At 41.9% G+C, this 16,621-nt stretch overlaps 1 protein-coding gene across 3 annotated transcripts in view; it reads left to right on the plus strand.

Annotated features, from left to right (window-relative positions):
• farp2 (FERM, RhoGEF and pleckstrin domain protein 2) overlaps positions 1-14,788 on the plus strand; it is a 29,330-nt gene extending 14,542 nt beyond the window's left edge. The window contains exons 8-27 of one of the 3 annotated variants that reach the window (XM_084355748.1): positions 385-532; positions 635-730; positions 886-1,049; positions 1,204-1,272; positions 1,418-1,475; positions 1,622-1,883; positions 7,001-7,185; positions 7,379-7,468; positions 7,768-7,901; positions 8,001-8,082; positions 8,175-8,412; positions 8,671-8,801; positions 8,890-8,958; positions 9,054-9,143; positions 9,837-9,919; positions 10,596-10,714; positions 10,922-11,085; positions 12,841-12,948; positions 13,048-13,199; positions 13,292-14,788. In XM_084355748.1, the coding sequence (XP_084211874.1) occupies positions 385-532; positions 635-730; positions 886-1,049; positions 1,204-1,272; positions 1,418-1,475; positions 1,622-1,883; positions 7,001-7,185; positions 7,379-7,468; positions 7,768-7,901; positions 8,001-8,082; positions 8,175-8,412; positions 8,671-8,801; positions 8,890-8,958; positions 9,054-9,143; positions 9,837-9,919; positions 10,596-10,714; positions 10,922-11,085; positions 12,841-12,948; positions 13,048-13,199; positions 13,292-13,385 (2,536 nt within the window). In that variant the 3' untranslated portion in view covers positions 13,386-14,788. Of the gene's footprint in view, positions 1-384; positions 533-634; positions 731-885; positions 1,050-1,203; positions 1,273-1,417; positions 1,476-1,621; positions 1,884-7,000; positions 7,186-7,378; positions 7,469-7,767; positions 7,902-8,000; positions 8,083-8,174; positions 8,413-8,670; positions 8,802-8,889; positions 8,959-9,053; positions 9,144-9,836; positions 9,920-10,595; positions 10,715-10,921; positions 11,086-11,538; positions 11,679-12,840; positions 12,949-13,047; positions 13,200-13,291 lie in introns of all 3 variants that reach the window. The other 2 variants (XM_084355750.1, XM_084355749.1) reach the window with 2 other exon arrangements.
• The last annotated feature ends 1,833 nt before the right edge of the window (positions 14,789-16,621 follow it).

Raw genomic sequence — 16,621 nt, forward strand, 5'->3', positions numbered from 1 at the left:
AAATGGAAATGCTTAGGCTTCTCGCTGATGGTTGCATAAGTAGGTTAAATAGAGGCATCAGTATTAAGACTGTTTCATAACCACTTGTAAATTCCTCGAAGTAGCTTTAAATAAAAAGTTAAATAAGAGCGGCTCAAGGATTGAGCCTTGGGGAACTCCGCCATGTCGGTCTGTTAGGATACATAGTTGAATAAGACTAAAGTGCTACTTCTTTGGAGACGGGCAGCCATGTCAACTAAATTACTATGATCTTGTAGAACTATGACTAAAATTTAGGGTAAATCAGGAAATCAGACTCTTCATTTAAAGTCAGATTGTTAAAGATGTTCAAATGGTGGCTACATGTTACTCACAAGTATTGGTGTGTTTTATTGTCTCCTCCAGGGGCCAGACTCCTGCTGAATCAGATTTCCAAATCCTGGAGATTGCCCGGAAATTGGAGATGTACGGCGTCCGCTTCCACCCAGCAGCTGACCGGGAAGGCACCAAAATTAACCTGGCTGTGTCTCACATGGGCCTCCAGGTTTTTCAGGTGACTTCTGCTCTCATACCAGCAGTTTATTTTGTGGACGTGACCTTAAGTCTCTAACAATGTGCTAAAGGTTGTTTTATTATCTTTTTCTTTCTCTCCCAGGGCAACACAAAAATAAATACCTTCAACTGGTCCAAGATCCGCAAACTGAGCTTCAAGAGAAAACGCTTCCTGATCAAACTCCACCCGGAGGTTCATGTACGTATTAATGGAGAGTTTAAGATCTTTACTCAGAAATGCAACAGTTGGATGTCTATTATTATTTTATCTCCATGTCTCAGATTTCATATCCACTGTGAAGGAGACCGGTTTCACTGTGTGATTTACTCGTCTTTGTCTTTGTTTGTTTTTAGGGCCCCCATCAGGACACTCTAGAGTTTATGATGGCCAGTCGAGACCAGTGTAAAATCTTTTGGAAGATCTGTGTGGAATACCACTCATTTTTCCGCTTGTTTGACCAACCCCAACCTAAATCCAAAGCTATCCTCTTCACCAGAGGCTCTTCCTTCAGATACAGGTATTCAGTCCTGACATAAAAAAACAAACAAGTGTCATCTTTATTGCTTGTTTATAAAAACCTTCATTGTACAAACCTTATTTGTACAATGAAACAGAAATTTTTCAGACATGTCATTATGTTCAGTGTTTTAATTCAAAACTCTTTCTATTAGTGGAAGGACCCAGAAGCAACTTGTTGAGTACGTCAGGGAAAATGGAGCAAAGAGAACGCCATACCAGAGGTGTGTGTTTCCATACACAGTGTGCATACTGTTTATCAGGCAGACACGTTGTTTACCTTTCCAATTCTTTTTAAGTGTTGTCTGAGAAATGTTTCCACACTGCAGTCATGATAATAAATCTGCCATTTAATTGTTTCTTGTTTAGGAGGAACAGTAAAATACGAATGTCTGCTCGCTCCGTAGCCACAGATGTGCCAAAACAGGTCAGTGGCACCACAAGGTTGATGCATTTGTGCAACAAACATTTCACATATTGTACTCGAATGAATAAACTAATGCGATTCTCCTCTTCTCTCTTTTTCCTCCCTCACTGTCTTTTCATTGTCCCGTCTATGTTGTATTCTTTCAGAGCCTGTCATTCAATGACAGTCTCAGGGCCCAAGGCTCTCCTTCCTCCGCTACTGTGTCCTTCTACCCAGCGCACATTTCAAGCATTCTCCCGCGAACAGAGTTCCCACCTCAGCCTTTGCCCACACTGAGCCAGTCTCCAGCGCCTCCCCAGCAGCATCAGCAGCAGCAGCTTCACTCCCCTCTGCAAGCTACAAGACCCCCCAGCCCTCCGACGGAAGAACCTGTCAAGGCAGCTTCCCCATCTCACTTCACTTTTCAAGGTGCCCCTAGCAATCAGGCAGCAGGACACTGCAGCCCCTTGTTTGTGTGTGTAGAGAGTGGCACTTCCCAAACACAGCCCTCCAAAAATGGCAATGAGGATATTGGACATGGTGGGAGAAGGGGAACAGGGTGCTCGGTGGGAGGGAAGAGGAAGGGGGTTCTTACACCTGAGGCTTTTGAGGCGGAGCTTTTGCGTACAAAACAGAATCCTTTGTTCTCGATGTCCAACACACCACTGCATGTCACCGAGGAGTTCATAGATGATGATCCCACTGAGATTTCCTTTTATGGCGGAGGGGCCGAGGCGTTCTCTTTTGGTCTCGATGGTAAAGTAGATCAGTTTGATTATGTCGAGGAATCTGACCTCAGCAAGAACAGGATCTATAGTGTGGGAATTGAAGACCTGAATGGGAATACTCATCCCTTCCCTGATAGCATTGTTGGTCATTCTGAGACCAGCTCTTTAGTTAATAACCGCTCCGAGTGCAGCTCTCTGGACAACCTGGGGCTAAGCTCTGCAGGCGAGTCCATGTCAGTGGGTTATGGAGGCAATGACTCCTCCTCACTCCGCCTGCCAGGCTCTGACGTTCAGTCAGAGGCCAGCTCAATGGTCAACTTCCCAGCGTACTCTGTGCGATCTGAAAGCAGCTCTGCTGTACAGTTCAGTGACCTGGTCGAGCAGCTTGAGCAGCTCAGCTACCCACCGACAGCCACTGAGGGCTCTGGGAACGGCAGTTCAGATTCAGACTCCGACTGGGGCTCTGACAGTGTCTTGCCTCCTGAGCAGAACCTGTTTTACAGTAATCCCCTGACAGGGGGCAGTGGGATAGAGGGTTTCCTGCTTCAGTGCCAGAACCTGCAGGCCCTGACACTTGCTGACCCCTCTGGATCCCCTCATATTAAAATGTAAATCAGATATTGTTCAAGCACTTGAGGCCTCTGTCCAGGGCTGTCAAACTACGGAGAAAACACTTATGTGCCATTGTAATAGATAATGATAAAAAGTCACAACAGCATAATTCACTCAATAATAGGAATTAACCTTAGTTTCAGCAACACTTCTCACATTCACAATGCTTTTATAAGATATAAGATAACAAAAAATGGTGTTTCACCATGTGAAACTGTAAAGCTGATAAATGTACTGCTGGTGCTCAGCCATCTTTATGTTTGGAGTTAACTTCCAACAGTCTGCACTCCCATCTGCGTTGATGCACATCTTTGTCGTGTACACTTGATAACTGTCATATGCTTTATTGTGAACTCTCTGCTGAGAAGTGGAGAAAAATATCTGCTGCTCCACATGTTGGTTTTCTGCAGCAGTAACGGTCCTTTTTCTTTTTTTTTTCTTTTTTGTTTGCCTCAGTGCTTTTGACCAGGTGTATCTTGGCCATGGTCAGGTTGTGGTGCTTTTTTATTCACTCCTGTCTCCTCATGAAAATGTTCATGAGGTTCTTGAAAGAGATATGCTTTCTTTGTCTTATCCTACAACATTCAGCCTGTTTAGAGAATATGTTTCTTATGCATTGAGGGTTAATCCCTCAAGTATTTCAGTAAGTGCAAAACATTTTGTGCTTTTACGCTGGAAGCTTTATATCTGAGACAAGTTTCACATCTTTTTTAAAACACTAATGTACACTTCAGCATAGGAATGTCTTGTAAGATTTGCCTGCATTTTGCAAAACAATAATATAACTCAGGATGTCAGAAAATTCTGCATCCACGTATCAATTTGAACGCCTGCCTTAAAAGTTTCAATTAAATGAAACGGATGTAGCTAATTAAAGGAAATTTGTAAGTAATGCAGAGTTTTTTATGATGATTTCTACCTATATTTTAACTAAGTTGTAACCTTAAAAAATGTGATATCCTACAAAGTTCTTAAAAACTACTTATTTCTGGCAATAATAATAATAATAATAATCATCATCATCTGGCTTTAAATTCTCATAGATGGTACTGTGTGAGTGTAGAGTTTTCCAGTAGGTGGTAATCATTAATCGTTCTCTAATCTCAGGGTAAAAATAAAAACCGAGAAGTCGTCCAGGTTCAGTGATCCTCACAGGCCTCCTGGCACGAGTCACGGAGCCTCTTTTCCATTTGCACTCGTGTGCTTCACTGACATCTGCTGGCTGAAGTGTTTGTCAGCGTCAGACTAGTCCACAGAATGCAGTCGGTTCATGATGTCTGAAGGATAGAAACTAATTTCACCAAAATAGACTCCCAACTAACATTTTTGCCTTATGCTGAGCTTAGTTAAAGAATGTAAGCAGTGTACTAATGAGCCATTAAGTGCACTGTTAGTTCCACTTTCTATAAAATGAATGTATCATCTTACATGTGTGTAAGAACAGTTAGTAAACCATGTGTAGTGGTGTAGGACACAATAGTACTTCCTTATTATGAAAACTTAAAAACTCCATCAGTGTTTGTAACTTCCAGGAAACCCTTTGGATAAAGTAGATTTTATGGACGTTGATGTTGCTTTGTCTCTTCTCTGGCGTGTGGCCTTCAGCATGTTTTGGGGTTTTGGCTTTAGCCATCTTCAGGGTACCAACTACATGGTATTCTGTTTATTGGAAGGAAACGGGGGTCTTTTGCACATTAGCTTTGAATTTCTCTTTTTATATTAGCTGGATTTTTGTTGTTTGTTTTAGTGTTGGTGTCGGAACGATAGATTGTTGTCACACGGTCGGTCGCTAACATAGTAGCATGCACAAAGCTTCTTTTTTTTAATTGTTTGTCTATCCAACCTCCAGGACGTCTTACAACGAATGTACTTGTGCCGTAGAACACGAAAAGCTAATACTGTGTTGATCTCAAGCTAATCAGTAGTAGTTTGTTAATTCTGATTCTGTTAACACTGATGTCATTTCCTCCTCAAAACAATCTTGCTTGCCATATTTTTAATTTCCTTTGATTTGAGCTCACTTTAATCTGCATGAAGGCAGAGTTCACTTGGCTTTTTCTGTACATGATAGTTTTTTTTTCCTGCCTTGCACCACGCTGCCTTAAAGCACTTATTTTCCCTCTTTTCATGCAATATGCGCATCTCAGGTGTACGTTCCTGCTTACTTTTCAATAGCGTTGGGATGTTTCCGTGAACATTTATTTTGGATAAGGGGCTATCTAAATTAAGAGTGTTCCTCTGTAGCAATTAAGAGACGATTGTTAAATACTCACCAGTTCTCATTGTCATTTGAAGGATGGCACGCAGCCATTTTTGTTTTTCCTCACGAAAAACACACATTTTTATAAGTGTTTTTGCAAGACCTCCACATTCCCAAGTGTGAACAGTTGTTCTGTGTCACCTTGAGAGTTGTGGAGCATGACTTTGTTTCAGGTGCCTTCAGTTTCCTTACAGTAGATCAAAAGTTTGTCGTGGTGGCTTTTATCTTAATTTTTGCCTTGATTCTTTTTCTGCCATGTGATTCTTCCCACATCTCCACTAAAGATTTATTTAATGACGGGGCTGACGATCATAACCAGCTAAGCTAACTGCACTTAGGCATCAAGTAATCATCACTTAATCCTGAACATGTATATTGACTTATTATAAACAACCTGTACTTTAATGTGTGTATGTTTTACTCTCAAGAATAAAGTAATCACTTTTGGGTACCATGAATGTCAGACTTAAAATTCTTTGTGGGATGCAGACTGAAATCAAAGACGCAATGATGATGTAATTCTTGCAAATGCTTAAACAGAAACCTCAGCGGTGTTACGCATTCTTTTAAAGGCCAAAATGGAGGATTGTGCATGGTCCAGATCATTTACCCCTTCTTACAGCAGTGTTGTAGATATGTGACGGGAGACAGAATCCCTCGATGCTTTGGGAGGTTATACTAGGCCACCAGGCTGAACATATCGTGTGCTTCCTCATTCTCCAAATAATTTGAACTAAATGAAACTTTTCTTCTCCATGCAAAATTAGATTCACATGCAGGAGCAACAAACTCCAGATTGTCTGTGTTGACTCCTAAATACTCTCAGCCAGTCCTTTTTTGTATTCTATGAGTGCTCCACATGTCCTTTTATAGAAGTCAAGTGCGCTTCAATGCAGAAAACACGAGATAAAGAAGCCTATATGCAACGAGTCAACACAGTCGTTCTTCTTTTTATATTTGGGCCAACGAACTCATGCTGTTGGGGGTTGGGTCGAACTCGTACACAAGATTCCTCAGCCTGATTCCAGCTGAGTGTGTGTGCTCCCTGTTTGGACAGGCTTTATGCCAAGTCCTTCCACAGCAAACCCCAGTCCCCCCGCTGCGGAGCCTGACGTCCGCTCTCTTCCCCCTCTCGTGTCTTTCCCTGCGGGGCCCTTCAGATAAACTATAAACAACTATTTGCCCTCCAGACGAGCAGCATTCCTGATAAGTCATTGCGTGAGCAATTATTTCCGGGTCGAGTAGTGACTTTTTTTTTTCTTCCCTCTCTCTCTCTCGGCCTTCCCCCACTCCTTTTTTTTTTCTCTCTCTATTAGAAGTGGAAGAACAGCTGTGGTGACCTGTGACTCAGTTTAGAGGATAGCCTGGCATTTCATCTGCTTGTTTTGTGTCTTGATTTGTTGTGTAGTAGAACAAAAAGCAGAGGAGCCAGTTCTGTAAAATGGAAGTGGGCTCGTTTAAGTTGGCAATGAATCATTTGTCCTTCTTGTAGTGGGCTCTGAAAACAATGGCAGGGGGAGAAATGTGGGAACCATTACTTGCCTCGGTCTACCCCGCCGTCTCCCCTTTCATTTGTGGCCAATGTGTGTGATGAACCGTTTCACTTGTTTTTGTTCTCGTGTGCACCACTTTTCTGAGAGGAAATGAGATGATTATAGAAAATCAGGTTACGCGAACAAGAAAAATCGACTGCGGTATAGTAGATTTGACTGTACTCGACATGTTGTAGCACAGTTACAAAAGTGCTACTGTGTTGTAGATTGTTGACTTTAACTCCACCCATTTCTAAAGATCATGTTTGTCCTGATTGGGTGGAGTTTGTTTACCTTTGTGACTTCATTATTTTCACTTTCCCCAAACCCTTAAATCTAATCTCATGTTATGAATTTGTCTTGAATGACTTAACAAAACAACAATTTCTAATGTCTGTTCTCCCTCTTCCACAGATTCAGTAGTGGACAGCCCTCAGCTCTCACCCTACAACCCCAAAGGTCCCCTCTGCCTGTCGCCCTCCTTCCAGATGTCGACCCTCAGCCTGCCGGGCCAGGCCCCGTCGCCACTGCAAAGCCCCATCCTGAGCGAGGTGGGCAGCAATGCCAGGCTAGAGGAGGAGGAGGAGGGCAGGAGGAAGGTACACTGCTTATATGCCACCCTTCCACCCCCCCGCCTCACAACTACTTTTAAGAGCAAAAAAATCACTGAACCAAGACTCTATTCAAACTGTTTGTTATAATAACGGAGGTGGAGGAAAGATTAGGTTTTTCTCGTGGTGGTATGGTTTTCTGTATTGCGTTTTTTAAACGTATGTCCCTCTGCTCTCGCAGCGCTATCCCACCGACAAGGCCTACTTCATTGCCAAAGAGATTCTGACCACAGAGCGAACGTACCTGAAAGACCTCGAGGTCATCACTGTGGTGAGTTTCTTTGAAAAACCTGTTTGTTTTTTATTTTTATATGGATTTCCAAAGAAAATGTACAAAATAATGTGGTGATTATTAAAACCTTGGACTGTATAAATAATGTGCATCAAAGGAACAATGAATATAACGTTAAAAAATGTGGTGTACCTCAATCTTATAATGTAAGACAGTTAGTCATTGAGATGCCAACTCATAAGCCTGACTTGTCAGTTTCATCCATGATCATGTTTACAAACCAGTCTGTTTATTAGAAGATATGCATCAACAGCGTGTTGTCCCTCTCCTTCTCCCAGTGGTTCCGCAGCGCTGTGATCAAAGAAAACGCCATGCCCGAAGGCCTGATGACCCTCCTCTTCTCCAACATCGACCCCATCTACGAGTTCCATCGAGGCTTCCTCAAGGAGTTGGACCAGAGGCTGGCTCTCTGGTGGGTGCTCCCTTTTATGTTCCTCTGTGTGATAAGACTTCCTGAATCCTCTAATGAGATGATGATGATAATAAAGACAAAATCTGCCTGTTTCCTCAGGGAGGGACGCTCAAATGCTCACGTCAAAGGGGACTACCAGAGGATCGGTGATGTGATGCTAAGGAACATGTGTGCTCTTAAGGTGACCACGCTTTGCTAGCTCTCCTTTTACATGTTTGACAGACAGGCAAGCATCCCGTATTTCATGCCGTACATGCTTATTGTCATCCTCAGGAATTCACCAGCTACCTACAGAAGCATGATGAGGTGTTAACAGAGCTGGAGAAAGCCACCAAGAGGCTGAAGAAGCTGGAGACGGTCTACAAAGAGTTTGAACTGCAGAAAGTCTGCTACCTGCCCCTCAACACATTCCTGCTGAAGCCCATCCAGCGCCTCATGCACTACAAACTCATCCTGGAGCGACTGTGCAAGCATTATTCTCCCAGCCACCGCGATCATGACGACTGCAAGGGTCAGTTCTCCATAACATTTGTCTTCTCACTTACATAAGTAATAATTTGAGAGCTTCTCACTTTTTCCTCAATATCACCCTTAAACGTGTACTAACTCCTAACGTGATAATGAGCCAGAGAGCAGCTTTACTGTTCCACCTGACGGCACCAGCAAAAAAACATTCATATGTGTTGTCATAGTTTTTTATAAATAAAAGTGAATGAGGAACCCCTTTGTTAAACCTTTTAGATTGACATAATTTTATGTTTCCTGACAGAGGCTCTGAAGGAAGTGGCAGAGATCGCCACTCAGCTCCAGAGCAGTCTCATCCGGCTGGAGAATTTCCAGAAGCTGACGGAGCTGCAGAGAGACCTGATTGGTATAGAGAACTTAACAGCGCCTGGCAGGGTGAGTGCAGTGACACCAAGCAGAGCCTAGGGGGCGCTGAGAAACTGAGTGTAACACAGAGTGTCTGACAAACCTCTTTTGTTTTCAGGAGTTCATAAGAGAAGGTTGTCTGTACAAGCTCACCAAGAAAGGACTGCAGCAGAGAATGTTTTTCCTGGTTGGTACAAAACTACTGAAGCTGCTAATTAATGCTTCAATATTAATAAATCAACATACTTAAAATATCTCTAAATGCTTCTGTTGTCTTTTCAGTTCTCAGACATGCTCCTCTACACAAGCAAAGGTGTGACGGCCACCAATCAGTTCAAAGTGCACGGCCAGCTGCCTCTTCACGGCATGATAGTGAGTATAAGAGCTCCAGTTAACTTCTTGTAACTTCTATCCCTCATCAGTCCTGTAAAAGACCCCACCACAGCTCTGGGTTCACTGTCAGAGGGTGAGATGTGTAGGTTAGTGTTGTCAGTATTGTTGAGAAGGGAGGGCCTTGGTCTCCTAACTTTGCATGTCTCTGCTTCACTCCTGGCTGCAGCTCATAGTGCTGGACGCGCCGGTAAGTCCTCTGAGCTCTGCCAGCTTGGACGCCCGACCCCGACCCTTCTTCTTGTCCCACGCTTGTGTAGACAAATCGCCAAAAAGCACACCTAGCAGATTGATGTAGAATCATGTCAGTCCTTGCAGCTGTTTTTTTTTTAGCTGTAAAATAAAGCCAAAACAAACCATGGGTTTCTCAGATGATGAAATATAAGCAGGACGTAGTGATGTGATGATCGGGCAACCTGATAGGTGTGTTTTGGTCTTGGATACTGATGGGAGGCTAAATATAAAGCGGGATATAAACGCCACACAGACACATTCAGTATAGATGCTCCAGTAGAGGCTCTTTGGCAGGTCTGTGTGTGACACCAGCCAGACTCTCTGACGTTGTTTTCCCCTCTTCATTCCTCAGCTTGAATAATTTATTGTAAACAAATGTGTTCAGATTGAATGATTCCGATGTTTTGTTGATGTTTTCTGTATTTCTCTTTTCGTATGTAGGTTGAGGAAAGTGAAAATGAGTGGTCGGTCCCCCACTGCTTCACCATCTACTCTGCTCAGAGGACCATTGTAGTAGCTGCCAGGTGAGAGGGGGATATAACATGTATTACTATAATTGTTAATGTTCATTTTCAATAAATAAGTTAAGCCAAAATTGTCATTTCTAGTAAAACATACATTAAATGACAGTGAAGGTTTCCAGTGAATGAAGCTTGACGCTCTGACGATTCCCCTCGTCTTCATCCACATTAAAAAAAAAATATTACAAATGTAATACAAAGGATATTTGACACATTTTAAATTCAATCATTGACACATTTTAAGAGCAAGAAAGCAAACATGGACATTATTGCATGACTGTGAATATGAACGGTGGAAACATCAACCTGTAAAAATTGTAAATATTTCTTCTAAGTCAATAAATGTTTGACGTAAGAACTTGAATTATCGAATGCTTATTGCTCAAACAAAAAAATAACTGTATTTAAGCTATTAGGTTTTTATTGAATTTATATTTCATTCATAATAGCTGACTCTGTGGTCGCAAAGCTGGTTTAATTCATGTCATGCACCGTTAAATGTATATTATGTAACATTCCCACATCAGAATGCCTGAAAACAACGACCTCTTTGTTACATATTTTGTTTAGTTGTGTAGATTCTCCCATTTGTTGTTTTATCTCCGATCTGTACTGTAAATGCACAGAACTTTGTGTCTTTCAGTCTGTGTGAGTTCTGACTGTGTGTTTGTGATTTCAGCTCTAAAGTGGAGATGGGGAAGTGGATTGAGGATCTGAACATAGCTATCGAAATGGCCAAGAAGTCCCAAGAGAAATCCAGCATCTTCCTCGACCCTGGATTTGGCGATCACTCCAACCGTAAGAGCTTTTATTGACCTCAGTACTGTGTAAAAGTACAGTAACTACTGAATGAGTGAGAGCGCTTAATGTGACTTTTTAACACTCCTCAGCACAAGAAAATGATTATTTTTAAAGCTTTTTCCTTCAAATGTACAGTTAATCCATTTCCCTCCAAACAACTTCCTGTCCTGCCTCCTCCTCTTCCTCCTCCTCCTCCTCCCTCAGGATCGTCCGACGAGGTCTCTCTGGAGCAGGAGTCGGAGGATGACATGAACTCCTCCCGTACTTCACTGGATAAGCAGACACACCACCGTGCCAACACGACCATGCACGTGTGCTGGCACCGCAACACCAGTGTGTCTATGTCTGATCACAGTCTGGCTGTGGAGGTACTCCTCCTCTGCCCACATTGAGACACACATACACACCCACACACACTTAATACATATACAAACACAGACCACAAGGCATGGAAATGACCTCCATTACTCCTACATCATCTGCCGCTGCTCTGGGGTCATCACAGCGTTTCACCTTCTCCTTCTAACCCCTCGGTTTCCTTTCTTGTCCCTCCTTCTCCCCCCGGTTACTGTTGGTATCCTGTGTTTCTGTTGTCTGCTACAGAGAGGCTCTTTGTTCTTGTTTTCCTTATGTAACTGCAAGGATATTAATAATGTGCATGCATGAAAGCATCGGTCATAATTTCTCTGACACTAACACTCTTACCCCACAGCCCTGGAGGACTTCCTCACTGCTCTGTCTTTCCCATTTCTTCTTCTCAAAGCTAACATGCTAACACTTTCTCTACACCCGTTCTTCCTTTTGTCTCTTCACCCTCTCAGTCTTCGGCTCTCCGGCCGTCTCACCAGAGCTCCCTCCTCGCTATCTCCTCGGTCAGGGCCAAAGACCCAACACCATCACACACGTTTGTTGGTACCGAAACCAGAACCTCTCTCTCACTGATTACCTGCGCATGAACCAGGTACTAGAGCCATGAAGGATTACTAGAAGAGGTCCAGTTACTGAATGTTCTCAGTGGGAAAGTATAACTGGGTTAAAACAGCTAATTTTGTATTTAATTACATGTTGAAATGAAATGAAAAACAAACATTGTTAGCAATTATTTAGATCCTGGTTTATTTATTGATGAGATGTATATTTTATCCTCCATGTCTCAGGAGACTTAATCAAGACAGTTTGTAGCATCTGCACACAAATGGACTGAGAATCAACAAAAAGAAAACAAACACAGCACCCACATGTCTACTGGACTGTCCTCTACCATACATCCAGGCAACATTTCACTTCCTGACTAGTCCAGTAAGACTTGGACCAAACAAAGATCTTTTCGAAGAAGGATCTAATGATGGGAACAATAACAATAAAATAGGAGGGGCAAAAATCAGAACTGAAGAGGAGGAACAATTGAAAAAGAAAAAACTAAAAATATTAGAGATTTCTGGAAATATTTAAATAAAACTTTGATTTTATTTTAGTGGCTAGTCAGCCTGGGACAATATGAAAACTTCTTGTGACAATATGATCCTGATAATCGTCAAGTTAAGCTTAAAACTCTTAAACATACTAAAAGCACTTGACCTTACATTTTGTTTAGAAAGAATATTGTGCTAACAGAGACAGGAGTGTAAACTGGAGGTGTTGAATGTTTCCACATATCTTGTTAAACTTTTAATTCCTCTCCACAGTTGTGGCAATTCAGAATAACCTACAAAGGACTGTACGTCAGCGAGCTAGACAGCTTTTTTAAGTCATTCATGCCCAATATCAGAAATTCACTACAATTAACTTTCTTATCTGTTATGAAAACATTGTTCACAACCCTGGTGGACTGTTTTTAGCGATGGTATCCTTTAACATTCAGGATACAGGTCAGCTTCTTCTGTTCCTTGATCAGAAGTTGAAACAAAGCTTCCACAGACGACTGTGCCGTGAGAGGAATAGGAACTGTTGTGTAGCCTGATCAGAACACTCGATCACACGCTGCATTTTCAAGTTAGAGCATGCATCAACTTTTAACAGCTCTAATAACCACACAAACATTCTCTATGTAATGAATAAATAATGAAGTATCAGTCACAGTCACGTAATCCGCACTGTCTAACCTTTTTATGTCCTCTGCATAGAACCAGCTCTCAGGTTACCTCCTGAGGAAGTTCAAGAACAGTAACGGCTGGCAGAAACTCTGGGTCGTTTTCACCAACTTCTGCTTGTTCTTCTACAAGACTCACCAGGTCAGCAGAGAAGTATTATTCCTACCAGAGCACAAAACCTTTTTAAACATGAGGCGAGCAGTTCTGTATTCAGAATGCATTTTCCTTCCCCGTCTGCAGGACGACTTCCCGCTGGCCAGCCTCCCCCTGCTCGGCTACACGGTCAGCACCCCCGAAGAGTCAGACAGCATCCACAAGGAGTACGTCTTCAAACTGCAGTTCAAGTCCCATGTTTACTTCTTCCGGGCTGAAAGCGAGTACACCTTTGAAAGGTATATGACTTGTTGCTAACACCCAGAACATTGTATCACACTTCTTTAAGTCTTGTTTCAACCGTTTTTAAAACTGCGTCTTGTCTTCACAGATGGATGGAGGTGATCAAGAGTGCAGCTAGCACCGCAGGCCGGATGAGCCTGCTCATACCCAAAGGAGGCGTCATGGAGATGAACGGAAACTGATTCAGACATCGTGTACCTGGAGGCTGGGCCTCTAGGACGTCAGAAAGACTGTAATGTTCAAGTGAAGTGAACGTTCAGACAACAACTGGACTGAACGATGCTGCCAGTTTAAGTGTTAACATTTCTCAGCTTAAGGATTTAATTCTAATGGTCAGTGCATTTTTTTTCTTTATTTTTTTGATTAATGATGTAAACTTTTGTTCCTGTACACAGGATATAATGAAAGGGAGACGTGTATATTTTGATCAGTTTTTTTGCATGTGTAGCGCTCAGTTCATATAGACTGATGGGAAATATTGTTATAAGGGACCAACTCCAACACAAAGGGCTGAAATTGAGGCTTTTTGAAGGACTTTTCTCTTCAGCGCACGATGACTGAAGCATAATTGAACACAGCGCTGTGCTGTGAGCGGGACACAGATGATTTACGGTACGTGGGAAATGAAGGTACAGGATAGTACGTACTTTGAAAGAGGCAGAGATGTGTGTGAGATGGAGGTGAGCAGAAGGTTCAAGGAATGTGGAAAGTCAATTTTGCAGATGCATGGGAAGTTCTCAGAAAATCGTGCTGCTGTCAAAACAAGCGATTTTTGCTTTCAAACATTTCGTTAAGTGCATATTTCTGAGAGTTTTTAGGGATAAACCTGCAAGAACTATTCGTGTAAACAGCATTCGTTTCTTAAAATGCTATCTGAGGCTTTATGAGCCTGTTGATTGAGGGATGCAAAGGATGTTTCAAACATTCAAAAAAGGGAGGTTTTCTGCTTAAATCTCCTGATTAGTTTCGGCCAGTTTGGTGCTACATCTCTCTTTTAATATCAAATGTAATCAAATGTACCCTGTTTTTATTTTCGCATAGGGATAACAACTTGAGGAAATACTGTGTAGTGTTTACTCTGTGTACAAGTGGCAGATTTTCCTTCTAAAAACGAAACCAGAAGAACATATTTTGAAGTAATTGTACTTGGTGACGTCTCGCTGTGTGTCACACTGGTTTAGACAAATGGAAGCTGACTTATGAGAGACACCGATGACACTTATTGTCAGTTATGTAGTGCGCTACGTGCAACCACGGTATTATTTGTTATATTTTTTTGTATGAAGACTGGAATCTTTACCCTGTGTGTGTGTGTGTGTGGTGTGTCTGCATTTGTGTATGTGTGTGTGTGTGTGTGTGTGAGGAGAAGCCACTGGGGCTCTAATATTAGGTGATGATGGAGGTCATCTCCAAACCATCTGACATCCTGTGTGTGTAAGAGACTGACTGTTGCACAGTTAACATACAGTATGTTACTCCTATTTATTGTCTAGCATGTCATCAGGGCCGTGTTCCCTGGATGCCCTCATGTAGTCCTCATGTTATTCCATCGACAACCTAACAAATAAAAATCATTTCAATCACACTTTCTGTGGCTTTGTGTCTTACTGATTGTATTAACAACTCTCAGAAACTGTGGGGGGCGCCAAACCACACAAAATGGCAATTTTAACATAATGTTGCTTTAAAGTCAGTCTAAAGTTGCTTTGTTTTTCAACACGATGAGCTCTGGCTGCTAAGTCATTGTGTCTTTGTTTACACAACACTAAAATGTTGCCTCATCACGCTGTTTTTAAGACACCGGTTTGCATAATCTTTTAAAGGTCGGCCGTTTCCAGTTTCTGCATTCATCCATGAGTAGCAATAAATCAAAATTCATTTTCATTGGCTAATGCTGTTAAATGTGCTTTACAGGTGACTGACCAGCTGAAAGTAGGACCAACCATTTGAGACGCATGCACAAACACAATCAGCAAAAATACTGATTATTGTTATGCGTGTCATCAGTAAACCATACTTACATACATATGTATAATGTATTGTTTTGCAGAGATATCTTCTAAAGTTAGCATGCTAACTCGCTAGCCCGTAGACACTTTCTTCCGATGGTAAGCAGCACCAACAATCCTCCAGCTGCATGGCTAACTGAGCTAACTAGCTTATGGTAGCTACAGTTAGAAGCAGTTGGTGATACACTGGCCCCTTTCTGTTGAGAGTATGTATTTGACAGGTGGCTAATTCTTACATATTGCACCTTAAGTGTATTTAATGCCAGAAAATTAGATTTGATACTTGAGCATATCTAATTTTATCTTCTTTTACTCAAGTACAGCACATCTTATTATGCATTAAATTGGTCCCAGTGGCTGTTTTACTATTATATCTGAGTTTTGGGATCATATTACTGCAGCATTTATGTGTGTGTTGAGTTTTACTGCTGTAGATGGTTAAGGATGAGCTAATTTTCACTGCTTGATATACTTTTGGGTTGTTAAATCTAATGTAATGCATCATTTTCAAGATCATATTACGTTACTAGTGTCGCTCTCATGTGAGAACCATGGAACTTTTCATGAACTTTTCATGAACTGTTTTCCAAGACTGTTTTCAAATAGTTTATTTAACTGAAGATGAAGAATTTTCTCATCACATAAACTGAAGAATGACGTGAAATCACCAGGTTCGAAACATGGTTTTCTCTAGACAGGAAGGATGTGAAAAATTGTAATCTGAAAGGTAAATATATCTGTTGACGTAGAAAGTGCAGTATTTGACTCTGAGATGCTGCGAAGTAGAAGTATAAAGTTAAGCCGTATCTTTCATCTGTACTCAAGTACCCAACACGATTAAATCTACAACAGGCTTCTTAGTTCACTTTCTACCCCTGTGTGGTGTCTGTATTTTTAGGACTGAACATGTGAATGTTGCATAAAGAGTCTTTCACATTGAAAACTGTGCTGTGAAATTTGAGTCAAACCAACACTGCCTCCCAGCTGAGAGATGGGAATATGTGTTGTTTCTCTAATGTGCTGTAAAGATATTGTCAAAACAAGGCAATGATGACTTTAATAAAAGCCTCACATGAGCCTCTTCGTGATCAAGTTGTCAGTGGCACTTTAAAGAGTCGGCCTTCCGTGTACTGCCTGCAAATCTGTTGAGCTGTCATAAACAAAGCAGGGCATTCCTCAGGCATGCCCCAACAGCCTGAGCAGTGGGAGTGGCGGCTTCCCCAGAAGTGATACGGGAGCTCCTTCGCCACGGAAATTTATTCAAGCAGTGTTCTGTTGGGGTGTGGTGAAGGTGTGGAGCTGCTGTCATGGTGCTCTTTCATAACAGCACACACAGCCACATCAGTCTGTGTAGTTAAACTAGTAAATATAGTTTATTTAACTCTGTCACTACGTGTGGATCCAAGTAA

Source organism: Pagrus pagrus (assembly GCF_965226575.1).
Source record: "Pagrus pagrus genome assembly, chromosome: 6".
In the NCBI taxonomy this organism is placed as follows: Eukaryota; Metazoa; Chordata; class Actinopteri; order Spariformes; family Sparidae; genus Pagrus; species Pagrus pagrus.